The sequence below is a fragment of the Cololabis saira genome, chromosome 8 (genome assembly GCF_033807715.1).
Source record: "Cololabis saira isolate AMF1-May2022 chromosome 8, fColSai1.1, whole genome shotgun sequence".
NCBI classification, from domain to species: domain Eukaryota; kingdom Metazoa; phylum Chordata; class Actinopteri; order Beloniformes; family Belonidae; genus Cololabis; species Cololabis saira.
In genome coordinates this window covers 18,499,036-18,522,078 of record NC_084594.1, presented here as the reverse complement: position 1 = coordinate 18,522,078, position 23,043 = coordinate 18,499,036, and the positions used below count along the sequence as shown (strand labels likewise).

The 23,043-nt window shown below is 40.9% G+C and overlaps 2 protein-coding genes across 3 annotated transcripts in view; both read left to right on the top strand.

The window, feature by feature from the left end:
- The window catches only part of fer1l4 (fer-1 like family member 4), a 39,377-nt gene extending 24,925 nt beyond the window's left edge, over positions 1 to 14,452 (top strand). The window contains exons 29-49 of the mRNA XM_061726981.1: positions 25 to 198; positions 1,215 to 1,325; positions 2,119 to 2,280; positions 3,171 to 3,345; positions 3,680 to 3,792; positions 3,873 to 3,989; positions 4,448 to 4,487; positions 4,836 to 4,936; positions 5,221 to 5,355; positions 5,443 to 5,562; positions 5,687 to 5,814; positions 6,811 to 6,981; positions 7,897 to 8,051; positions 8,221 to 8,402; positions 8,494 to 8,579; positions 8,653 to 8,751; positions 10,007 to 10,124; positions 11,898 to 12,021; positions 12,212 to 12,510; positions 12,960 to 13,060; positions 13,673 to 14,452. Of these exons, the coding sequence (XP_061582965.1) occupies positions 25 to 198; positions 1,215 to 1,325; positions 2,119 to 2,280; positions 3,171 to 3,345; positions 3,680 to 3,792; positions 3,873 to 3,989; positions 4,448 to 4,487; positions 4,836 to 4,936; positions 5,221 to 5,355; positions 5,443 to 5,562; positions 5,687 to 5,814; positions 6,811 to 6,981; positions 7,897 to 8,051; positions 8,221 to 8,402; positions 8,494 to 8,579; positions 8,653 to 8,751; positions 10,007 to 10,124; positions 11,898 to 12,021; positions 12,212 to 12,510; positions 12,960 to 13,060; positions 13,673 to 13,853 (2,892 nt within the window). The 3' untranslated portion in view covers positions 13,854 to 14,452. The remainder of the gene's footprint in view (positions 1 to 24; positions 199 to 1,214; positions 1,326 to 2,118; positions 2,281 to 3,170; positions 3,346 to 3,679; positions 3,793 to 3,872; positions 3,990 to 4,447; positions 4,488 to 4,835; positions 4,937 to 5,220; positions 5,356 to 5,442; positions 5,563 to 5,686; positions 5,815 to 6,810; positions 6,982 to 7,896; positions 8,052 to 8,220; positions 8,403 to 8,493; positions 8,580 to 8,652; positions 8,752 to 10,006; positions 10,125 to 11,897; positions 12,022 to 12,211; positions 12,511 to 12,959; positions 13,061 to 13,672) is intronic.
- Positions 14,453 to 15,416: 964 nt separating this feature from the next.
- unm_sa1614 (un-named sa1614) overlaps positions 15,417 to 23,043 on the top strand; it is a 36,072-nt gene continuing 28,445 nt past the window's right edge. For both annotated transcript variants that reach the window (XM_061726978.1, XM_061726977.1), the window contains exons 1-3: positions 15,417 to 15,478; positions 16,042 to 16,073; positions 18,498 to 18,650. In XM_061726978.1, coding sequence (XP_061582962.1) covers positions 15,469 to 15,478; positions 16,042 to 16,073; positions 18,498 to 18,650 — 195 coding nt within the window. In that variant the 5' untranslated portion in view covers positions 15,417 to 15,468. The remainder of the gene's footprint in view (positions 15,479 to 16,041; positions 16,074 to 18,497; positions 18,651 to 23,043) is intronic.

Below are 23,043 nucleotides of genomic sequence, written 5' to 3'. Positions count from 1 at the left end.
AAGTGTGTGTGTGTTCACGCGCAGGGCAGTCCAAAGGCTCTTGGCCGAGCTTTCGCCGAGCCAGAGTTTAAAACTGTGGAGCAGTTCTACGAAAAGCCGCACCTCCGTTTCTATGACATCAGCAAGGGCCGGGTTCCTGCTGGGGAGCTGCTGGCCGCTTTCGAGCTCATTGAACTTGACTACTCTGGGTTTGGAGAGGTGATATCTGTCTTTCAGTCAATATAGTTCATAAAGTAATATATTGCTGCCCATGATTATTATTAAAGAGATGGAAAATAAGTAGAATCAAAATGAAGGCGTCAATTAGTTTAATAAAGTAAATAGCAAACCTTTTAAGTTCACCTTAAATGAGCATGAGGCAAGAATAAGAAATGAGACTCATTAGCGCCACGACGACCGTCGGGGTTCCTGCAGCCAACAGCGAAGCCGGCACGGGAGCGCGTGTGTAATCTCATGTGATTTTTAAATCAAGCTCTAAATATGACTTACAATGTTATCTTACCTGGTCAGTAGGAAATGAGCCATGTCAGCATCTGTTTTCAGTCCCAATTCAAGTTGAAGCTGTCTCCATAACTCAAACGCGTATCCAATGTTTACTCGATACGCTAGAGGGCTCATTCTTTTTGGTTTGGAACGCTTCATCTGACATTATTACTAGAAAAACTTAAAATGTATACGAATTTTTTTCATAAATCCTGCCTCATGCTCCTTTAAAAGGTTTGCTCAACTGTTTCTGGTTGTACTGTAGTTGTGAAACAAAACTGGATAAATACACAAATAACTGACGCAAAAACCAGAGTTTATTTTACACAAAGTTCGTCTGGAGCTAATTTACTCAGTTCTAAGGGAAAGATATTTTAAAAACTAGTTGTTTTTTATTTGGGCTTGAGCCTACATATAGAATGATTTTAATTAAAACATCTGAGACTCATATTGAAAGAAAGAAAGAAATATAGACAAACAAATATAGAAGAATATAAGCATTTAGTCTGGTAAGAAACCTACAAAGAGCAATCTCAGATAGTAAATTTATGATTTCACTTGCTTTATTTTGGTTTTATAAAAGACTTTAACTTCCACGCTAGTTTAACCTTCACTTACAGTCAATTCTTGAGTCTGAGAATTGTGATCAAAAGTAGAATAAATGATCAGATGAGAGCTGCAGTAAATGGGAAGGATGTGTCTTTACTAAAGTATCACATTCCACCCTGCAGCCCTGTCTCCCCACCAGTGTGGACCCTCAGGAACTGACCTATGACGATGAGCAGAAGTACTGCATCATCCCAGAGGGCGTCCGGCCGGTCCTGAAAACCTTCAGGATTGAGGTAATCCTCACATGGACACACATTTGGGCAGAGGTGTCAAAAGTATTCACATTCATTACTCAGGTAGAAGTATAGATACTAGAGTTTAAAAATACTCCTGTAGTAGTATCAGCTCAAGTTTTTTACTCAGGTAAAAGTATAAAAGTACTGGTTTCAAAACTACTTAAAGTATAAAAGTAAAAGTAATGTAAGGGGGAAAAAAGCCATTAAGGACAAAAGCCATTGAAAATGAATGCATCTTAGTATAATGCAAATATATTAAAGAACCATATATGTGTACTATTGAGCATTAACATGTGTTTCAGAGAGCAGGAGATATGATGACTAGTTGCCTATAAGTATTGTAATGGTGCAAAAAGTCAAACTTCAGAGGCATGTTATCATTTATCCTAACCTTTATTGGAATGTACATCCAAGTTTAGTTGCAGGAATCTGATGTAAGAACAAAACTGGACAAGAACATCTGAAACAACCACAATCAAATTCACTCTATCCGGATGGAGCAATTTAACTGGATAGTTTTTTTTTAAAGGCCGAAATGAAATAGAGTAACGAGGCTGTTTTTAAAATGTAAGGAGTAAAAAGTACAGATAATTGCGTGAAAATCTAAGGAGTAAAAGTAAAAAGTCGTCTGAAAAATAATTACTCCAGTGAAGTATAGATAACCAAAATTTCTACTTAAGTAAGGTAACAAAGTATTTGTACTTCGTTACTTGACACCTCTGCATTTGGGCGGGTGGCGTGTTGTGCGTCCATGTTGCTGACAGGAAGAGTCCTGCGGCGGTGCTTTCAGGTGCTGTTCTGGGGCCTGCGGGACCTGAAGCGGGTGCACCTGTTCGAGGTGGACCGCCCGCTGGTGAAGGTGGAGTGTGCAGGACAACAGCTGGAGTCCGAGGAAATCCAGAGCTACAAGACCAACCCAAACTTCAAAGAGGTGGTCCGCTACATCGACGTGGTAAGTTTCTGTCATCGGCAGAGCTGGGTAGAGTACTCAGAAATTGTACTCAAGTAAAAGTACGGTTACTTCAGAATAATATGACTCAAGTAGAAGTAAAAAGTAGTAATCCAAATAATGACTTGAGTAAAAGTAAAAAAGTACTTGGTGAAAAAACTACTCAAGTACTGAGTAACTGTTGAGTAACGTCTGATTTATTTTTTTAACACAACCATTCAAACAGACAAAAGTACAAAATAATCATCTTCAGGCAAATTAAATCAATAAAATAATAAAATAAATTAAAGTAAATAAAAAATAAAAAATAGCTTAAATTAAAATAATCTTAAATTCAAGTACTTTAATAAATAATTAAATAAATAAAATAATAACAGAATAAAAAAATAAATTAAGCACAAGTAGCACAAAATTTCAAGCCTTTGTACTTTTCTTTTTTAACCAGGCAGAACTAGAACAAGCCCATTAACTCATAGAAACTCTGTGTGTGTTTGAGTCTGTGTAAATGTGACAAAACATGCAAAAACAGACATTTTTCCCAAATAATCACTCAGTGATGTCATGAGATTGACGCGTACGCGGATAAAAGGGATAAAAGAAAAGTAACAGCTCAACGTGGCCTAATGTAGCGGAGTAAGAGTAACAGTTTCTTCTTCACAAATCTACTCAAGTAAAAGTACAAAGTACAGTGATTCAAAACTACTCCTAAAAGTACAACATTTCCCAAAACGTACTCAAGTAAATGTAACGGAGTAAATGTAACTCGTTACTACCCACCTCTGGTCATCGGTTACCGGAGCAGCTCATGGTTGCCAAGGATACCGAGTAAATCAATCTCAAATACACACATCTATAAACCCTCCTTCCTCACCTCTCTTGATGTCGCCCTCCAGGAGCTGCCTGAGCAGTCCTACCTCCACCCTCCTCTGACAGTGTTTGTGGTTGAGCATCGGGCGTTTGGCCATCTTGCTCTGGTCGGGTCGCATGTGGTGCAGAACCTCATGCACTATGCCCCACGTGAGCTGGAGGAAGATGCAGAGGAGGAGGAGGAAGAGCCAAAAACAAAAGGTATTATAGTAAATGCTCTAAAGCTGATAGTCATAGTTTATTAAATCACACCCCGTCTACGATTTGTTTTCCTGTCAACTGAAAGACATGGCACATAAATCAGATTACATTGATCAGCTGCTTGCAATGGAGTGAATAAAGTGCAGTAGATGGTTGTCAGTACATCAGAGGAGAAGAGTAGAAACCACCAAACTAAGGAAAGGAGAACAGAAACATTATTATTATCATTGTTGACCTAGAAAAGGTATCTAAAATCCAAACATGAGCTTTTTTAAGTGGTCTCATCTCCTCAAACTTTGAACAGAATGAGCATGATTTTTGTCCTTTTCTCCAGTGAGGCAAAAGTCGGTGAAGATCAACACTCTGATGTCAGTGAAGAATATCGGACTCAGCGGCCTGACGGTTGCGCAGTCAAAGATCCCGATTAACCCCATCAAGCTGGTCAATGTGAGTATCTTCATCTCAATTGAATGTATGTGTCAGAAACACAAAAACCAAACAGTTTTGCCCCCCGTCCCCACCCCAAGGCTCCTCTGAAGAAGCTGACGAAGAACAGGGAGGAACTGGAGGAAGAGGCGCCTGAGAAGGAGGAGCTGGACTGGTGGTCCAAGTACTACGCCTCGCTGGAGGAGCTGGAGAAGAAGGTGGGACTGATTTACTAAAGTCAAAAATCCCATTAGCCATGCAGCAGATAGGAATTATGGATAAATACATGGACTCCTACACTGCTTTAGGAGTTACTCATTTGTCCACTCACGCCGCAAACCAGATACAAAATGGATGGGAAAAAAAACCAAAACAACCAACAGTGGAGTCTTTGGGATCTTGCATGGTTCCTAAAATCAAAAACTGCATCTTTTCTAAATAATACTATCTTGCTTCTGTTGCTAACTTACGACAGTAAACACATTTGTCATATGGCCTGTTTTGCACTCTGTTTTCTTTCCATGTTTCTTTAATTTCTTTGCTTCTGATGACTCCCATAGCTACCAGCATGACCGCCATGCTCCAAGTCATGTTACACATGCTAGTAGAAATTACTTTAGATTACTTAAACTACAGTAATTACCACATTCTCACTGAGTTCCTTTGACGTCTGCAGGCGGCTGAGAAAGAGGAGATGGAGGAACAAGCAGAGACAGGTACAGTTTTCCCTCAACCTGGCTGATTTCAGTTATAATGATTTATATTTTCTATTTTATAAAAGAGTGAGTTGTGAGAAAACACAGCAGCAATCTATGATATAAAAGGTGAATCATTGGGAAGCAATGCAGATGTTTCTGCTGAGCTGAAGGCACGCAACTGTTAATATGTGATACAGTCTGCATGGTTAAAGCACTCAAATCTGGAAAAAATTGTTTACTTAACATTGACTTTTTTCAAGTTTAAACACAGACTTTAGCTGGACTAGGGATTCTCTGGCAGGAAGCTCAGTCCTGACAAGGCAGAAGTAATTTCTTCTTAAAGGTTTGTCTGTCCACTTTGTTCAGATGGAGCAAATATGACCATGGCGAACATTGAAGAGGAGGAGGAGGAAAGTGTGGTGGTTGAGATTGAGCCCCCCAAACGCAAAAAGATTGCAACGCTAAAGGTGGGATGTCACATCGACATAGTTCCAGACATCGTGTTGTGTATCGTGGAGATTCTTTCAATAAGAAAATAAATAAATAATCATAACTAAATTACTGGAGATATTAGCGAAGCAACTGTTGCTTCTTTAAGGTCCCTGATGAGGTCACCTGGATGCTCAGACCACAAACACACCTGCTTTAAAGTTAATTATCAGTTCATACAAAAGAAAGCAGTTGAAGTGGATTCATTGTGGACTGGGAGAGAAAAAAACCCCATCTTTTCCATCTATGTGTTGGTGTCCAGCTGTATGAAGGCGATCTGGAGTCAGAGTTCAATCAGTTTCAGGACTGGCTGAAGACGTTTCCTCTGTACAAAGGCAGAGCAAACACCGAAGATGAGGATGAGGATGACGAAGAACGGCTGATGGGAAAATACAAGGTACTGCTGATGGAGCTCTGTGTGTTTCTTTCATCTGTTTGTGTCTCTCCGGGGAAGCGTTCATAGTTTCCTGCTCTCCATCCTCAGGGCTCCTTCCTGGTTTATCCGATTGATCCAGAAGATAAGGAAGATACCACATGTCAGATCACCAACGGGATCCCTAAAAACTCACCCGCCAAAGTGTTAATCCGAGTCTACATCGTCAAAGTGAGCAGTTGTACAATTGAAACACTTCCTTATTTTGGCAGATATGCCTTTTATACTCCATAGCTGGTCCTTGTTTAAGTGCAGACTGCAGAAAAACACAGAGTGCTTGGGTTTGTGTTTGCAGGCCACCAGCCTGGCTCCCACGGACCCCAACGGTAAGAGTGACCCGTACCTGGTGGTCAAGGTGGGCGATCAAAGTCATGACTCCAAGGATCGATACGTCCCCAAGCAGCTCAACCCCATATTCGGAGAGTCAGTACCTGTCTGTCTGTCCGTCCGTCCGTCTGTCTGTCTGTCTGTCTGTCTGTCTGTCTGTCTGTCCGTCCGTCCGTCTGTCTGTCTGTCTGTCTGTCTGTCTGTCTGTCTGTCTGTCTGTCTGTCTGTCTGTCTGTCTGTCTGTCTGTCTGCCTGCCTGTCTGCCTGTCTGTCTGTCTGTCTGTCTGTCTGTCTGTCTGTCTGTCTGTCTGTCTGTCTGTCTGTCTGTCTGTCTGTCTGTCCGTCTGTCTGTCAGTGACTACGTTTACATGCAGTAAAAATTCGGTTTATTGCTAATATTCCGGTTACTGAAACATTCAGAATATTCCGTTTACATGGTAATTAATCATTCGGGATATCTGGATCAAACCAGCGACGCGCGGAGAACATCATGACGCAAATACCGTCATTTCCGCTTCTTCTTCCTGTATCCAAATTCAAAACAAATGCTTCTTCGCGCAACTTTTCTCTCACTTTCTTGTAAATCTCGCTATCCCGGTACTTTCTACTGTCTACAAATGCCAAAATGTTCATATCCTTCATTACATTTATGAAGTGATTAGTCTCCTCCTCACTCCAAAAGTGTGGCGTGGTCTTGCGTTTCTCCGTGTTTATAAGAACTTCCTGGACTCAAAAGACTAGGATTCCTTGCGAACAGAGCATGTGCAGAAAACAAATTCATGTTCTGTTTGATCGGGATATTCCGTTTGGCGTTTACATGACCGAATATTCGGGTTTTAAAAGGAGTAACCCAGGGGTCATATTCAGGTTTTTAAAAACCCGAATATGAGCAAATTCGGGTTATTCAAAGGGGTTATTGGTGTTTACATGGCCAATATTGGTTATTGCCAATATTCGGGTTTTAAAAGGGTTATTGAGTGCATGTAAATGCAGTCTGTCTGTCTGTCTGTCTGTCTGTAAGTCTGTCTGTCTGTTCGGGGATGTATCTCTGGTCTTTGTTTGACTGCTTGTCTGTATCGCTCTTTCTTTCAGGGTTTTTGAACTCACGGTGTCGTTCCCTCTGGAGACAGAGTTGGTTATCACGGTCATGGACCATGATCTAGTAGGGGCTGATGACGTTATTGGTGAGACTCGGATTGACTTGGAGAACCGGTTCTACAGCCGGCACCGAGCTTGCTGTGGTCTGGCTCTTTACTACGACACGTTAGTACCTCTACCATCCATCCATCCATCCATCCATCCATCCATCCATCCATCCATCCATCCATCCATCCATCCATCCATCCATCCATCCATCCATCCATCCATCCATCCATCCATCCATCCATCCATCCATCCATCCATCCATCCATCCATCCATCCATCCATCCATCCATCCATGATTTTGGAACCAACTACATTATCTCTTCTCTACATAGACGAGCATTGTCTTTACTCAGAGTTCCTCTCAGATGACTGAGCATCTCTTGCTATCTCTAAGGGAGAGTCTAACAGAGTCAGGGGAGAACTCAATTCTTCTGTGATCTTGTTTTAATTGTGCCCGTAAATCATGATCATAGGTAACGGCAGGTACAAACCACAGCTGGTAAACAGGGAGTTTCTCCTTTTGGCTTGATGGTGTCTTCACCTCAACAGACCAGTACACAGTCTGCATTGTTGCAGACATCTGTAGTGAGAAGTTTAAACTCCTCCACTTGATCCCGAGGGCGGATTCCACCCTTTCAGGGGTAAAAACCTCAGAGTTGACAGCTGGTCTCTGGTGCTGATTCTCATTCCTTTTACTTCAGACTGGGATGTGAACTGCTCCAGTGACAGCTGAAGAAACCCCTTAAGAGGACCATATCATCTGGAAAAAGCAGAGCTGAAGCCCTGACACCAAACGAGACTCCTAAAAGTTCAGTCCATAAGAGTTATGAACAGAATCCATGACAAAGTGCAGCCCAGACAAAGTCCAAGTCCCACCAACAACAAATTTATTATTTATTTTTTAAATATTTTAATACCATATGACAGATTTTTTCAAATGAATATACTAACCTGTTAGTGTAAAAGCTATGTATAAAGCTACCAAATCTAGTTTCTTTAAAAGTGTATCTGAACATCTGTCTGTGTTTAAAGTGACGGATACAACATGTGGCGTGATGCAAAAAGGCCGTCGACGATCTTGGCCGAGCTCTGCAGGAAGAACGGCATCCCCTCTCCAGAGTACAGAACATCTGAAGTCAAAGTACTCAACAAGATCTTCAAAATACCACCAGACGCAGTACCTGAAGGTAGAACAAGCAGAATGGTAGACGGGCATGAGGTTGCAGAGACGGATAGGGGCAAAAACAGTTTGTCAATAAGTAGAGGAGTAATTTACCATCTTCATCCTCCTTTGTTAAGACGTGGAGCGGGTCATGGCGTTAGAAGCTCTAGCAGAAGTGTTGTTGTTGTTTTTAGGTCTGCTGAAGAAGAACCAGCGGTCCTCAGAGGAGGAGGCACAGATGGAGGAGCATGCAGCTCTGAGTGTGTTGCGCCACTGGGATGAAATGAAGGAGTTCCTCCCTGGAGCCGTCCTCCTGGTGCCAGAGCACGTGGAGATCCGGTCTCTGCTGAACCAGGACAACCCCGGACTTCCGCAGGCAACCACGGCACAAACACAAGGAACATCATTAAAAACTGCTACTGGGGTTTCAGGATGTCATCATCAGCGTACGTTTGTGCATGTTGCAGGGTTATCTTCATATGTGGGTGGACATGTTTCCCACCGACACCCCGGCTCCGCCTGCTGTTGACATAAAGCCCCGCCAACCCGAACAGTACGTCAGTACGCTCCCCAGTACAGGACAAAATATAAAGTTGGTCTGCGAAACATGGTGTTGTTGTTTTCAGGTTTGAGCTGCGTGTGATCATCTGGAACACGGATGAAGTGTTTCTGGACGACGTCAACCCTTTCACCGGCGACCCCTCCTCCGACATCTATGTCAAAGGGTAAGAGTCACACTTGGTCCAGTCAGTCCTCACGGCCCAGTCGCAACCACGATCAGGTTCAGTGGTCGTTACGAGTCTCATGTGGGGGGACTTAATCCCAATACACCCCCTACTTTCTACCACCAGCCCTCCCTCACTATCACTACCCCTAAAAAAGAAGGGACAGATTTTAGGGCACTTGAAATCTTCCCAGGGGCCTGTCCCAATACACCCACTACTCCTACTTTCAGCACAACCCCTAAAATCAGGAAGCCGAGAGTCAAAAGCTGTTTTAATTTCAGCTGTAGCGCTGTTAATATGCCACTTTATTAAGTTTTAATATTTTTTCAGGCGTAAAAGTAACCGTTAAGATCCCCAACCTGGGCTCAGTTTATCCAAATAACGCCTGTTAAGAAATTTGACCCGATGTTTTCGGAGATGATAAGAGCTGCCGGTCCGGAGCAGCAGCAGCCGGAGTACAGACGTGATCGCCCTGCGCCGTCGTCCCGGGGGAGAAACCTGCAGCTCTATTGAGAATTACCGCTGGCTGAAATAAATCATTTAGGAAGATACATGTTGGTTTAATAGATGAAATCTAACAGTTGTAGCTACGCCTGTTAAGAAATTTGCTCCGAAAATTTCAAGATTTCTGCCTGCAGGCTCCAGAGCTGATTTATGGGTCTGCGTTAAATCGACGCAGAGCCTTCGGCGTAGGGTACGGCGTGCGTCGCCGCGTAACATCGACGCAGAGCCTACAGCGTAGGTTACGTAACCTACGCCGTAGGCTCTGCGTTGGTGTAACGCAGAACCATAAATCAGCCTTTATTCTTGCGTGATCTTCGGCAAACGGGCAAACGAGTGATTATGTACATTCACTGACTGAATATTATGAAAGTAAAATATATATTTCTCGCTAGAAATGTAATCAAAACGCATTTTTATGCAGAAACTTACTCAAAATATTGATTTTATTCACTAAAAAATAAGAAATGTCTGCCATGTTTTTTTTTTTTATTCAGTCCGCAAATGACGACGAAAAGCATTCTGGGAAATTTTTCTGTCCCTAGATCAGCTAGTGAGGATCGGAAATCCCTCGCTCCGTAGGGCCAGATTCATAGCCACTACACTACTTTTCTTCACTACCCCTAGGTGGAAAGAGGAATTGGGACACCACTACCCTCGCGGGAACGCGCAAAATTTAGGGGTAGGGATGAAAACGAGGGGTAGGGGGAGTATTGGGACAGGGCCTAAGTGTTCTGTCGTGTTCCGTTTGCAGGTGGATCAAAGGTTTGGACGGAGACAAACAGGAGACTGATGTCCACTTCAACTCCCTGACTGGGGAGGGAAACTTCAACTGGAGATTTGTTTTCCGCTTCGATTACCTTCCTACTGAGGTGCGTAGCTTTGTTGATGCCCGGTCTGGCTACAGGCCACAGCTCTGCTCACATTTTCTCCAATCCCTCCTGGGTTACAGCTTTTTCTTTTCTTTATACTAAAAACGATTTGACTGAGTAAAAAAAAACCCCACTATGTTCATCATCGGCTTAAAACTCCAGAGTGGACCCATCCCCAGAAGTGCAGTTCCTTATGTTGAAGGGAAGAGGGGATACTCTGTATGACAAAGATAAATATGAACCAAAACACACTGTGGATTTAAAAAAAAACACATCCACATGAAATGAGAAAAAAAAAACCCTAGCACAAGAACCGACAACTATGAAAGGTTGGATAGTGGAATGTGTTGATACGCACAAATATCTTGGTACAGTTATTGACAGGTAACTGATATTTGAGGTAAATTGTGAGGCTGTTTATTAAAAGCGTCTTTTTTGCCTGAAACAAAACACTGACCCTTTTTTATCGAGCTTTTATTGAATCTTTTTTATCCTTTTGCATTGTGTTTTGGTTTGGAAATCTGTCTCTTAGAAATAAGAATAGTCTGAATCAGATAGTGAAGTGGTCCAGTAAGATAACGAGAGAGCAGCAGATGAATCCAGACATGCCGTTTTCCAGACAGATACAAAGGCTGTCTGGATCTATTTTAAAAGACACCTCTCTTCCACTACACGACCACTTCCAGCTACTTCAGTCAGGATGCAGATATAGAGTACCACAATGCAAAGACAAACGTTTTAAACATAGTTTCATACCTACTGCTATAACCCTCCTGAATAAATAGATAAGGTTTTAGCCTTTTATGTTGTGATTATGGTTTATGTCCATGTGGTATGTTGTATGTGTACTAATGTGTACTAATTTCGTGTTGCTGGACTCGCTAGACCACTTTATTTCTAGGAAAATTTACCCTTGGGTACAATAAAGTTGAACTGAACTTATTATAGATTTTGAGAAAAAAACAGTAAAAACAACATTAATGTCAGATGTGTTACACATTTAATGCAACATCTTAACGAACGGAAATCCAGAGGAAAAATAACTGAGTTATTGTGAATATTTATATATATATATATATATATATATATATATATATATATATATATATATATATATATATATATATATATATATATATATATATATATACAACTACTACTCTTTAACTTTGAAATGTCATCCCATTGTACTTTGCAAAAAGCTCGTTACTTCAAAGTGTGAGGGGATCTCTCTAGGTCCTTCCAGAGGTTTTGATGGGTATTAAAGTCTGGATTCTTGGTCACAAAACATTTTTTCACGTGATTTGGAGGTGACTGACTCAATCGTTTGGCATTTTTACAGATTCTTTTTTTGAAAGAAACTTTTTCATCTTACCACCTGACCCCCACACCCCAGATTTGTGCGGATTATGAGAACTGGTACGAGTACTGACTAGAACCTGGCAGAAACTCCTTTAGTTCCTTCAGTGTTTTCTTCTCAGTAACTCTGGAGGGTTGTCCTGATCTTTGCGGCACTGTTACACTCTTACTGTATATCCTTCTCCTGATTCCTACTTTGCTCTCAAACATTCATGCAATCTGGTTATTATCTGGTTTTATCTGGAAGATTAGATTAAAGGCGTCAGAAATCTGACATTTATGTTGCTGTTGTTTCTACCTTTATATTTTAAAAACATGCACTTTCTGAAATGACATAAAGGAGCATTTGTAAATATGAGATAACACAGTAGAAAGTAAAGATGTCCAACTAATACATGTCTAGTTCTCCTGTAGAAAGAAGTGGTTTATAAAAAGAAGGAGTCCATCTTTTCCCTGGAGGAGTCTGAGTTTCGCCAGCCGGCCGCTCTTGCACTGCAGGTCTGGGACTACGACCGCATCGCAGCCAATGACTTCCTCGGTGAGATGATGTTTTAGTTATTCACCACTTTCAAATATACACAATTTTCCTTCCATTATTAATTCAAAATATAAACTATTGGATTTATTTACATATTTAATTGAAGTGACCTTTTGAACTGAAGGTCCTTCCTTAGCTCTGAGCTTTTTCGTTCAACATTTGCACTAAAACCTTCCTCCCCGTCTCTCAGGCTCATTAGAGTTTCATCTCCACGACATGGTGAGACCAGCAAAGACGTCCAGCAAGTGTACGATTGAGATGGCGAGGGATCGCGCCAGCCCGCGGTTCTCCATCTTTCGTGCCAAAAAGATGAAGGGCTGGTGGCCGCTGGTGCGCCTGAAAACGGCCGAGGACTTTGAGAGGGAGGAGAAGGAGAAGCAGGAGGCCAAGAAGAAGGGACGAAAGAAGAAGAGCAAGGACAAGAGGAGCAAGCTGAGACGGGAGGACATCCAGTACACCGACACTTTGGGAAACACTTTCCTTTTAATGGTACAAAAACAAATAAAAACTATTAATATATTTGATTGAAGCTGAGAAAATAGTTCAGTCTAAATGTTTGACTTGATTCCCCATCTAAGAAATGTATTGATGTCTTTGAAAAGTGGTGTACGAAAAGAAGTGTTAAACTAAACTGCAAACTACTGAAAAACGAATTATTAATTATTATGTTATTTTTAGTTTTTAGCAGCTCAAAAGACAAAGACCCTTATTTCGCTATGAAATGTCCCCAAAGGAAGTCATGTTTATAACTGAGGACAGCGTAACAGCAATAAATAAAAAAAATGCAATACAGGTTCTTAACACTTCATCTCACCTTTCCTTGTTTTCACTTTATTATTGGGCTTGATTAAATGATGTGAGAACAGAACTACCAAGGTAAAGTCAAATGTAAACACCGGAGTTTGCACACTTGTGATGTTAAATCTGTCTCTGTGAAGGGGAAGGTGGAGGCGGAGCTTCAGCTGGTGACGTTGGAGCAGGCGGAGGCCAACCCTGTGGGGCGAGGACGAAAGGAGCCCGAACCTCTGGACAAGCCAAAGTAACACACAAGCAAACACACAAACATATTCACCTCCATGTTTACTTTGGTATATTTGCGCTTAACATAGTTAATAATCGTGTAAATCTGCCTTTTTATGTATAAATCACAGAAGGGAAGCTACAAAATATCCAGATCAAGACCTGAATGCCTCACGAACAATAACTATTATCCAACCATCACCTACAACAGTGGCAATATTCTGTATTCAGGAAAAAAATCTGATTTTACAGTTAAACACAATTATGTCACAATATCGTATAGATTGTGATTATTTTTTCACCCTAGTTCCTAGAAAAGGTTCCTATGGTCAAAATATAGTTAATAACCAACCACAACAGAACCCTGCTGTTTGTTACACTGTAAAAAAATGACAGCTAAACCAACTTTAATGGTTTCAAATGTTAGCAGGCACATTTTAAAATGGCCTGTCCTGGGTTGTTTGCGTGTATTTTTGTTACAAACATCACAAGTTGAGTTGAGCTCAAGTTAAGACCACTGTATGAATGATGGTGTTTTCAGTGTTATGAGCAGATTTTGCTCTTTAAGTGTAGTGTGAATGTGTTTGTGGGGTCGTAAACTAATTCTAACCATCTCCTGTCATCTCTGCAGTCGTCCCACCACTAGTTTCAACTGGTTCGTCAACCCGATAAAGACCTTCATCTTCCTCATCTGGAAGAACTACAAGAAGTACATCATAGCTCTGGTCATCCTGGCCATCCTCACACTCTTCCTTGTCCTCATCCTGTACACGTTGCCGGGAGAAATCAGCTCCCTCATCGTCAGTGGATGAAGAAACCCGCGAGCTGCCAACGTCTCTCGGTCTCAGGTTTCTGGTACTGAACTGGTACCAGGATTTTTATGGAGCTAAATCTGTAAAAAAAAAAAACAACCTGATACTGTAGGTTATTTTCATCCTGACTGCACTACATTACCCATAATCCTCAATGGCAGCATGGAAAAAGAACCAAGGATGTGTTTTTGTGGTGGATTATTACAATGCCAGAAGAAGTGATAACACCCACAGACTTAGGATACATCCCAACATTGGCCCGGTTTCCCAGATCATTTAAGTAGTTCTTAACAGCGAAAGACTTCTTTCAAACCATCTTAAGGAGCCTGTGAAAGAACTACTTAACTGTTAAGAACTACTTAACTGATCTGGGAAACCGGGCCAATTGTCATTTTAATATGAACTGTAAAACTTACAACACAGTCCTGATGAAATAAATCATCCTTTCTTTTCCTAAACTGAACTGTAATAAGTCTAATTTATATTAGTGGTGTTTTTTTATTTTTTATTTTCATAAATACGAATAGGATTCATTGTTTTACTTCATGCACTGACTCAGAACAACATCTGGAGGAAAAGCACACCTGCAGCATCCTGATGACGCTGATTGATCTTTATATATATATATATATATATATATATATATATATATATATATACATACATATATATACATACATATATATATATACATACATATATATACACACACATAAATCAAATAAAGTATACATGGGAATGATCTATTCTTGTACTGTGACTGCTTTAACCCCCCTCCATATTTCAAAACCAGAGAATGCCAAACAACTGCAAAACTAATTAAGTGGCTGAGGGAGGAACTTGGAGGATGATTCATGCAACAAGACGCACACTGTTCCTTTGAGCGTCAGATAGATGTTAATCTCGTGACCGGGATTACCTTCAGATGAGTTTTTTTTTAAAAGCCTTGCATTGGCTGATTCTTCCACAGGGCTGCATTGTGGGGGAAAACGATTGTGGAGAGCAGAGATGTCATCAAAAATATGATAAGGTGACTACAAGTGAGCACTTTTTCAACATTATTATTATTATTATTATTATTATTATTATTATTATTATTATTATTATTATTATTATTATTATTATTATTATTATTATTATAGAGTATGGGAGAATAACTATGACATAGACAGGTTGTTGGAGGTCTGAAGAACAAAACAAAACCAAGGAAGCTAGAGTAGATTCAGGAGACAGAAAACCGTAGAAGTGAGCAAATAAGCGACATCAGAATGAAAAAATGCCAGAAATACACAAACTGCAATGTGCTTTTAAAGGTTATTCATCCTGTGATGATGAGCCTACATTGAGGATAAGTTCATTACTACATGAATCACCAACATAAGTGTGTGTTTCAGAGCTCAGGAAGCATTCATGCTCTTCACTGTGTGTTGTAAAGGACACATGTATTGTTTAGTTAATTGTGAAGACACAACCTTGTGTGTATATATAATTTTCCCTCCACTCAAAGTATTTTTGGGGACAACAACTGGCATTTTTACCATGTTTTTTAGTCCCGGGCCCTCACACAACCTCTGGCCTGCTGCATTCCCTGTGTCCTCACTGACAAAAGCCTGTCATGAACAAAGGTATGTATGAGGCGCTCAGCCTTAATTGATCCATCATAGGACCTTTTGTGTGTTTCCACCTCAGCGGGGGACTTTTGTCACGCGCCGGGTCGTCAGTAGGCCCGGATGTATAAAGTTTAGGTGAAAAGCAGAACTCTATAGCCAGACTTTGTCCTCCACTTCTGCCTGTGCCAACAGGAAGTTACAGATGGTTTGTTTACTGTAAGTCAGCTCTGATTATTTCCTCTGAGGATGCTCATATTTGGTCATGAAGGTCAGTTTTTACCAACAACTGATCCGCTGCTGTCAGAAAGGACTTGACTGTTTTTAGCAACATGACTCTGGGGGGGTTTATGAGTCGGCTGACGTCTTTGGTCCACAATGGACTTCTTTAAGCAGCTATCACTAAGATTTTTTTTAATTCATTTATTCATTTTTACAGATGAAATCTGCTGACTTAAGTAAACATCTGGCTTACTTTCATATTGAAATATTTCAGTTTCTAGAGTACAGAGATAACATTGTTGTCCAAGGCCAGGAGAGGTTTTCTACAAGTGATCATTGACATTTGTGATGATTTTTAGGAAGCTCGTTTAGTCATGAAAACCGAGGAAATGTGAGTTACAGCATGACTCACAGTCAGCATGGGTGAATAATGATGAATACAAGTCCTATTTTTGAGTTTAAAACATCCTGAAAACTCGTGTTGAGCAGGTTTGTCACCAGGGGCGAAAATCCCGGGGGGGACAGTCCCCCCCATTAGTAAAGCTGTCCCCCGCTAGAATAATTTGAGACAGAATTAATAATTTTGGAACAATGCAGTAGTATTTAGTAGTGATGCACCAAAATGAAAATTTGTGGCCGAAACCGAAATCGAAAATAATAATAAACAGTAAAATCTCATTACACTTAAAACAAGAGTCATCACCAGAAAAATAACTTGTTATTTCACCTGTTTCAAGTAAATTTTCACTTGAAATAGATAGAGTTGAAAATGTCAAAATGCTGTATTAAAGGAAGGCTAAAACTTTTATTCCTTGTCCCCCCCTGGATTTATTCTCTAAAATTTTACTGTTTATTGTCTACGACGGAGTATTAGGGCCAAACTAAGACAAAAAAAATTGGAAATTACGAGAATAAAGTCATAATATAATGAGAATAAAGTCGTAAAATTACGACAATAAAGTCGTAATGTTGCGAGAATAAAGTCGTAATAGAATAAAGTCGTAATATTATGAGAATAAAGTCGTAATATTACGAGAATAAATTCGTAATATTATGAGAATATAATTTATGAGAACTCTAACAGGAAGAGCTTCTTCTCCCTGTGTTAAAATGAGGAATATTGAGCATCTTGTGAAGTTATATTTATATATTTATAATATATTACGACTTTATTCTCGTAATATTACGACTTTATTCTCGTAATATTATGACTTTATTCTCGTAATTTTACGACTTTATTCTCGTAATATTATGACTTTATTCTCGTAATTTTACGACTTTATTCTCGTAATATTATGACTTTATTCTCGTAATTTTACGACTTTATTCTCATTACATTATGACTTTATTCTCGTAATTTCCTTTTTTTGTTTTTTTGTTTGGCCCTAATACTCCGTCGTAATTGTCACCCCAACTATGAAACGGGATTTTCGCCCCTGTTTGTCAGGCATTCAGCCTCCAGCTGGTGTTTTGGTGTGGCTACTGTACCAGTCCAGCCCAGTTCACCAGCTGGATTCAGCAGTGCGCGCCCCCGCGCCAGAGGGCTCCGCCGCTGTTCCTCGGGAGCGCGCCTGTCCATGCGGTATAATACAGAATAAAAAAAAAAAAAAAAAAAGCAGCAAAAACGAAAAAGAGCCGGCGGTGAGAGGACGTGAGTCCGTGGCTGTGCGTGGACCTGGAGACTAGGATTGGTGCCCTCTCATCTCCCCCGGTCCCGGTGTCAGTCTGGCTGCTCCGGTTCTGCCGGTCTTTGTCAGCCGGCTCACGCACGGAGACGCGTGTGCGCTCTTTTATTATCTTTATTCCCCTCCGGAGTGAGGACGCTCACCAGAGAAGGGGCTCGGGGGTCTCCACGACCCAGGGAACCTGGCACCGGTTTGATTTGAGGCTGAACGGGAAGTTTATTGGATTTCACGCCGGAGCGAGTCTCCTTTTGTTCGGATGAAAGAAAGAGGCGTTTTTGATGCTGCGGTTCATTCGCACCGACGGAGGAATGGGGAGGAATCTGTGAATGAGCGGACATTTCCGTGCGGGATTTATGCTTGAGTGACTGGGACAGAGTGGACACAACCCTAACTGGATTGTTCTGTGCCCCTTATAGTAGGCTAGATCTCCTCCATCCTAATTATTTATTTATCAGTCACTGCATGTGAGTCCGCGTTGCTGCGCCTGGTGTCTTTGTGTGGAGCAGATAGTGAGCTGGTCCTGGTCCTGTACTGGTCCTGGTCCTGGTCTTAGTCCAGGTCCTGGTCCCCCCCCCTGGTCCTGGTCCTGGTCCTGGTCTTAGTCCTGGTCCCCCCCTGGCCCCCCCCTGGTAGGGCTGTGCGATTAATCGATTTAAAATCTAAATCGGATTTATTAATCACAATCGATGTTAAAAAAAGGAAAATCGGAAAATCGATTTTTCTTTTTTGCAGCTGGCTGCATTACAGACAGAGCCCGTCTAGTCATCTTTGTTTGGTCAAGAAAATTGTAAATGTTGTCACTTTACTAAACTCTTACAGTATCTTTCACTTCATTCCCAATAGGGACATTTTTTGCTATTTTTCTTTAAAAATAAAGATAAAATATTTGAAACAATTTATTCCATTGTTTTTTTGTAGTTTTACCAAAAAAATCGAAATCGAAATTGAAAATCGGGTTTTCAGAGAAAAAAAATCGGGATTTTATTTTTGTCCAAAATCGCCCAGCCCTACCCCCTGGTCCTGGTCCTGGTCCTGATCCCCTCCCTGGTCCTGGTCCTGTCCTGGTCCTGATCCCCTCCCTGGTCCCCCCCCTGGTCCTGGTCCTGGTCCTGGTCCCGGTCCCCCCCCAGGTCCTCTCCAGGGTTGAGAGGAGCACCATGCCGGAGTGCGTGACGGTGTCGGAGTTCGTGCAGGAGGTCCAGGAGGACTGGAGCTCCCCCACCACCTCCTCCTTCACCTCCAAGATGCTCAGCTGCAGGAACACCGTCTACCTGCTGGAGGAGGTCAGTCCTGACACGGGGAGGTGAGAGGGTGGGGTTGGGGGGCAGCCGGGATGTTTATCCCTCACCCATTAGGGCTCAACACTATTCTTGCATTTTATGAATGAGATTACCCTTCATCTCCCAGAGTCATTATCCTGCCTCTCCCTCCTTCCTGCCTCTGACAGTGATCAGTGGTCTAAGGAAAACCGGCTGTGCCCTCTATTTACTCCTACACTACCTCGCTGTCTCTTTGTGTGTAGTTTTACTACTACGTTTCAGTGCTGCTGTCAGCACTTTCTCCACCAAATTATGTTAAAGTCTTACTGCTCTGCAGCTCCAAGGTCCTGTACATCTCTGGTGGAAACACTCTCACAGGTGATTCTGGTCATTGTTATACGGTTCTGGTTATTTGTAGGGCTGTGCTGCATCCGCCCGACTCGTAAAAGCTGCACTTGTCTTACTCTGTTTGGTGCATGGAGTGTGGTGACATCATTCAACAACTTAGCAGAAGCTCTTCCTGCTGTCAACCTGAGCACCAATCAGATCAGACAACATCTGTGTAGACATGCAGGACCTCTGCTAACCCCTGCAAAGACAAAACAAGCTCCGAATGAAAATACCTGCAAATACTCACTGCTGAAGCTCTACAGACAGTTTTAAACATTGGATGTCGTTTAACGTTTGGGGTGAGAGCCGGGAATTATAAATCAGCATCTGCAGCTCACTTTTCCGATGAAAACTACTGTTTATTTGCTTAATTTATAACAAAAGAGAGCAGTAAATAGCTGCTATTCTGCAAAAGCGTCACTACAATGTTAGGTTTACAATTAAGGATAGTAGTTCAAATGTAAATATAGGTAAATTGTATACTATAATTATAAGTTATTTAGCTTCGCGGTTAAAGCCTCCATGAAATCAAGCTTGTTGCTCAACTGTTTTTAGATATGACGTCATATCTGGTCAAAGAATCTATGTTCTTTTGGAAATGTGAGGTATAACAGAGTTTGGAAAAGGGAAGTTGATGATTCATCCTCCCCTGGGCGGACCAGCGGACCAGTACCTGATCATTTCAGGTACTGGTCCGCTTAAAGAGCATTTAATCTGACAAACATGTAACTATGGTCGTCATGGACACGACAGTGTGTCATGCAGAGCAGACGGCATTTTCGCAGGCTAATAATGGTTAAAAACTGTTTAGCGTTGCAGCAGAGGTTGCAGAGGTTGAATGTATTTGTTTATTTCTCTTGGTAGAAAAGCAACTTGTCAAGATAACGTGAAGATTCCAGCTTCTTGCTCGTAAACGCAGCATATCATGTAGATGAGACACAATAAGCTGGATTCACCTCTTCACCTGAACTAAGTTTAGTCTAAAACATCATGAGTACTTAAAGCCCTCTAATGGAGAGAAAGATGAGTTGTGTCAGATGCTTTTTTTAAAAAGAGACAATCAAGTTTGCAGGTTTGCTTTAATTGAAGTTGCATTCTCTTTGTTACCACCGGAAACAACAACATTTGGACTGACAGTTTAGGTCTTTTCAGCTAAATAAAGACATTTCTGACTGAAGGAGCCACTTAGATATTTTTACTTTACCTCTTTTTGTTTTTCATTTTTTGTCTTTTATCTATATTTTGTTTTTTGGTTTGTAGTTCGAGTAACTGTTTTTATACATTTTTCTTGTTGTCCTTCCTTCCTGGCATTTACCACCTGCTCCCTGCCTCTTATTAGTTCCCCTGCTTTACTCATCCCATTTCTGTGTTTTATTGGTCCTTCAGAGGTCCCCTGGTGGCATTCAGTCACATCCCCCCACATCTGTGGTCTCTGGGTTTGTTCTTTAAAGGTAGGGAACCATTTCTGCCTGCAGTGTTTGGTCTCGCCTTGACGGGATGAATGAAAGGCGGCCGTTGATTTCAGTCAACATACAGTACCATCCAAAGAAAACTGGTATCTTCTGGTGTGCAGAAAACTCCAGGGGTTGTTGCTATGACAACAGACATGTCCTACTGATACATTAGGTATATTTCTCTGTAGGTGTTGCAACAAAGAAATAATATCTATCTATCTATCTTCGTCTTATGAATTAAAGTTGTTGAAAAAGCTAAAATGAAACTCGTGAAAGTAGAAAAATAAGATTCAGAAATCACCATGAAGAGGAATAACTGGGTTCAATATCTTTGAACAAAAAACAATTTCACTGATATAATGTGGAATCTGCAGGTATCTCATTTTGAAAACGATTAAATGCCATTCAAGAAGCAATGTATTTATTATTATAAAAGAAATGACATGATATTCTCTCTTGACTCACAAAGAAAAGCCTTATAAAAGCACATCATAGCTGAAAACCTTTGTACTGAAACAACAATATGTGAGTTTTGTTCTGCAGCTGACAGAAATGTACGGATTACATACTTCTCCACTTTCTATATTTCTGAAAAAATAAGGAATTTATTATTTGGATTCTGTAATTCCTTTACAGTTTTTCTCAGTCGCTTTGGTACATTTCTCAGATCATCCTCGACATTTGCAAAACAGTAAGTGCATTTCTCAAAACAGTTCGTACAAATAGCAAAACACCATGGATTACCTGCAAAAGCCAGTCTCTTGCTCAAAATCCTTAGTTCATCTCTCAAAATTAAATATCTGTGTCAATGAACGTGTCAGTGCATCAGAATCACAAGTGCTTGTGTCATTGTGTACGGATAAGACAGTCAAATTGCTTAGTCATGTTTTTTATTCATCTTCATTAATTTTTATTGTTTGTACCACAATTTGTTGACAGATCATGTATTTGCGATACAGAAAAGAAAAAGACAGCACTGCAGAGCAAAAAGACAAAAAACTAAAAAACAAAAGTAGAAATGTAACATAGGACAATCTCCTTAGGGAAAACTGTACATGCAGTACTGTAGGAATTACAGTACAGTGCCTATTGTTAGATTACATACCTGTTCTGTCGACGAAAAGTCTGAACGATTGAGGACACAGTTGTTCTCCCAACATTTGGCTGCACCCTTCGACCAGCCTCGGCCATTGTAAGCCCATGATTGAGAACATGGTCTACAAGTGTAGCTCTTATCTCATCAGGAACGCGCATATGTCCTCGGCCTCTTCTGCCTCTTCCTCTGTTTTGCCTCTCAACTCCTCCGCCACGCAGCCTCACTCCTCTTCCTCTTCTTCTTCTCTCTGGCTGTTGACCCCGTCCAATTCCTTGTCCTTCCATTGTCAGACATTGTAACATTGTGTTGTGCTCCGGCTATATGTATACTTGCCAGCTGATAGTTCATGAGATGCACCTTTGAGCTATTTCAGAAAACTGGTTGATCATTGGTTGATCTAATGCTTGACATATTTCCCTTCATTACAGAAAGTCAAGATTCACCTGGGATCAATTTACCAATTCAGGCCAGATTTAGAAACAAAGTCTAATGGAAATGTATAGAAATATGCTGACATATTATGACAACTTGTTCAACCATTTTGCATGTAAAGACTTATGCGATGAACTAATGCCTAAATGTTGTGGGTGGTGAGACTATTCAACAGAGACCCATTATAATACATTTTGATCAACATGACATAAACAACTGATAATGTAGGAAACAGCAGAAAATTGTACATTATCATTTGCATGGATGACAAATGCATTTGCAACTTGTGCACAAGTGACACAATGATGTGAAGATTGAACAAGTAGTTTTGAGAATTTCAATTCTGATCTGAGAAATGTAACAAAGCGACTGAGAAAAACTGTAATAATCAGCTGATGGCTTGCTTGAGTGGAGCTTGTTTAACTTGTGGCTGTTGCTCTGCAGTTCAGAGGGCTTGAGTTGATGATCTGCTCTATGAGTGCCAGGAGAGCAAGATCAGGAGGCAGGCGGATCCACCAATGTCTTTTATTTAGACAAAAACGCTACTGAAGCAACATATCTTAAAATCCAAAAAGTCCAAACAAGAGCGAGGCAAACGGAGGGCAGGACGGTACATACTTACAATGACGATGGTGCAATACGATGACACGCGCGTGGCAACAACCAGGTGAGACCGAGCAGCCGGACGGGGGATTAATTAAACCGCAGAAACAAGACCAGGACAGGACAACTAGAAACCCAAGAAGAAAACCGGATCAAGAGAACACAACCATGAAACTACAACTAAAAAAACAAAAGGGCAAGGACAGTGAATTTGCCAATAATTTACGTATAGATAATGGTTTTATGGAATACAAGAATATATTTAATATATAATTTGAGGTCTTTAATGATATGAGCAGAGCCTTTGGTAATTTTTCACCTAAAGAAATGCAGTAAATGTTTTTAATTTTATACCTAAAAATAGCACCTTGACTGTGAGACAAATGACAAATCCAGTTTTCCCCCATCATTTGTTCGGTTAACTGTAAACATCTCTGTTCCT